Genomic DNA, 2,650 nt, shown 5'->3' with positions numbered 1-2,650 from the left:
CGCTACGGCCATTTGTTATGGCATTGACTTAACTGGTTCCCGGGGTGATCAGTCCCAAGACACCGTGTTGTTGCCTCGTTTAGCATATATTTTAAGAAATTTGTTGTCGTGGGATGTATAAACGGGTAAAGATAAATTTGAACAAGAGAATATTAATTTTGAACAAGAGAATATTAATCGGCAGTTGGGCAAATCTATGGCAATGATAAGTATTTAACACGTAAATTGTCTAATGATAAAGTGAAACTCGAGTCTTACTAAGCTTGCCAGGTCGCCTGCTCTGCATGTTTAGACTAGGAGTAAAACCTTCTCAGGTTACCCGCATTCCATGTTCTCGGGAATTTCCTGCCATCGAGCCTTTCCAACTTGTAGGCGCCCTTACCAATCTTCTCTTTGACCCTAAAGGGGCCTTCCCATTTAGCCGCCAGCTTACCTTCCTCATGAGTCGGCATCCTGATGTCGTTGCGTTGCAAGACCAGGTCATTTTGTTCGAATTCTCTTCTAAGTACTTTGGCGTTGTAGCGCAGTGCCATTCTTTGCTTCAGTGCTGCTTTCGACAAATGGGCCATTTCTCTAGCCTCGTCTACTAGGTCTTTCTCTACAACTTCCTCTACTCCTCCCAGAAGCAACTGTGGACTCGGCTCGCCGACTTCCACGGGTATCATAGCATCCACCCCGTATGTCAGATGGAATGGGGTTTCCCCTGTGGACGATTGCACGGTTGTGCGGTAGGACCAGAAGATGGAGGCGAGTTCGTCATCCCATGCTCCCTTTTCCTTATCAAGCCGCTTTTTGAGACCTAGTAAGATGACCTTATTCGCAGCCTCGACTTGGCCATTCGTTTGGGGTGTTCCACAGATGAGAATTTTTGCTTTATGCCCAAACCAGCAAGGAACGCTACGAACTTTTTATCAGTAAACTGCGTCCCATTATCAGAGATGATGACCTCAGGGATGCTGAATCGAGTTATCACTTGTTTCCATATAAACTTCCGACAATTGGATGAGGATATGCTGGCCAGTGGCTCGGCCTTTATCTACTTGGTATAGTAGTCGACAGCAACTATGAGGTATTTAACCTGCCCTGGACCTACCGGAAAAGGTCCCAGGAGGTCGACTCCCCAATGCGAGAAAGGTCGGGAAGACGTCAATATACTGAGCTCGGTTGCCGAGGCCTTGTGGAAATTGGCATTTTTCTGGCACTTGACGCATTACCTTATGAATTCTTGGGAGTCTCTCATCATCGATGGCCAGTAGTAACTAGCTCTAATGAGCTTTCTTGCTAGGGCTTTGCCCCCGATGTGGTGACAGCAGCACCCCTCATTGACCTCTCTGAGCACATAATCCGTTTGGTCAGGGTGTAGGCATTTCAGCAAGGGTTGGCTAAGTCCCTTTTTGAACAACTGACCTTGTATGATCGCATACTTCTCTAGTTTGCTATATCTCAGTTCGACTCCTTGGAATGCTTTGCTCACAAAGTAGATTGGTTGTTGGGTCTTCCCTTCCTCTCGCACCAAAACCGCGGCCATCGCTTCATCCGTTATGGCCAAGTATAGGTATATTGGTTCTCCGACCTTAGGCTTCCTGAGAACTGGTGGTGCAGCGAGAATCTCTTTGAAATGCTTGAATGCTTCTTCACATGCCAGGGTCCACTCGAACGCTATCCCCTTCCTCATCAAGTTGAAAAACGGTAGTGCTTTCGCAGCTGACGCACCGAGGAAATGGGACAGTATGGTGAGCCTTCCTAACAACCTCTGAACATCCTTGATGCAACCTGGGCTCTTCATTTGAAGTATTGCTTGAAACTTTTTTGGGGTTGGCCTCCACCCCTCTCTGGGTTATCATAAACCCCAGGAACTTTCCTGCTTCCATGGCAAAGGCACACTTAAGCGGGTTAAGCCTTAATGCGTGTTGCCGAAGGGAAGCGAACACATTTCTTAGGTCACTCAAGAGGTCCTCTGGTCGGGTGGTTTTTGCAAGGATATCATCCACGTATACTTCCACCGTTTTGCCTATGAGGTCGCTGAATATCTTGTTCATTAACCTTTGGTATGTGGCCCCGGCGTTCTTCAGGCCGAACGGCATTACCTTGTAGCAATATATTCCCCTTGGCGTTACAAACGCCCATTTTTCCTCGTTAGGCCGGTGCATCGGTATCTGGTTGTAGCCAAAATAAGCATCCATAAAGCTCAGATACCGATATCCTGCCGCCGGGTCGACGAGTGCATCAATGTTGGGCAGGGGGTAGCAATCCTTGGGACATACCTTGTTAAGTTCGGAGTAATCTACACACATCCTCCATTTTCCATTGTGTTTTTTTACCAGGACTACGTTCGATAGCGAGGTCGAGTAATCGAGTTCCCGGACAAATCCTGCTTGGAGGAGGTTGGCCGTCTACCTGGCCACCTCCTCTGCTCTTTCTTGTGACATTTTCCTTCTCGTTTGGCCTCCGCCCTGACGGCCAAGTGATGTGACATGAGCTGAGGGTCTATGCCCGGCATGTCGACTGGCGTCCAAGCAAATAGGTCGCTGTTGGTCCTGATCATATTCATTAGGGGTTCCTTCAGGTCGTGTGGGAGGTTTCTGTTCACGAATGTGAACTTCTCCTATGTGTCACCGACCCTAAACTTTCCCAAGTCCCCTTCTGGCTC

The 2,650-nt window shown here is 48.1% G+C and overlaps 1 protein-coding gene across 1 annotated transcript; it reads right to left on the bottom strand.

Moving 5' to 3' along the window:
* Positions 1 to 293: 293 nt before the first annotated feature.
* Positions 294 to 1,528, bottom strand: LOC107483611 (uncharacterized). Its single transcript, XM_016104227.1, has 2 exons — positions 1,215 to 1,528; positions 294 to 897 (listed from the first exon to the last, which is right to left on the bottom strand). The coding sequence occupies exons 1-2, from the start codon at positions 1,526 to 1,528 to the stop codon at positions 294 to 296; spliced, it is 918 nt and encodes a 305-aa protein (XP_015959713.1).
* Positions 1,529 to 2,650: the final 1,122 nt, after the last annotated feature.

Source organism: Arachis duranensis, chromosome 4 (genome assembly GCF_000817695.3).
Source record: "Arachis duranensis cultivar V14167 chromosome 4, aradu.V14167.gnm2.J7QH, whole genome shotgun sequence".
In the NCBI taxonomy this organism is placed as follows: Eukaryota; Viridiplantae; Streptophyta; class Magnoliopsida; order Fabales; family Fabaceae; genus Arachis; species Arachis duranensis.
Note: the sequence above shows the minus strand (reverse complement) of the source record. Positions and strands in the feature narration are given on the sequence as shown.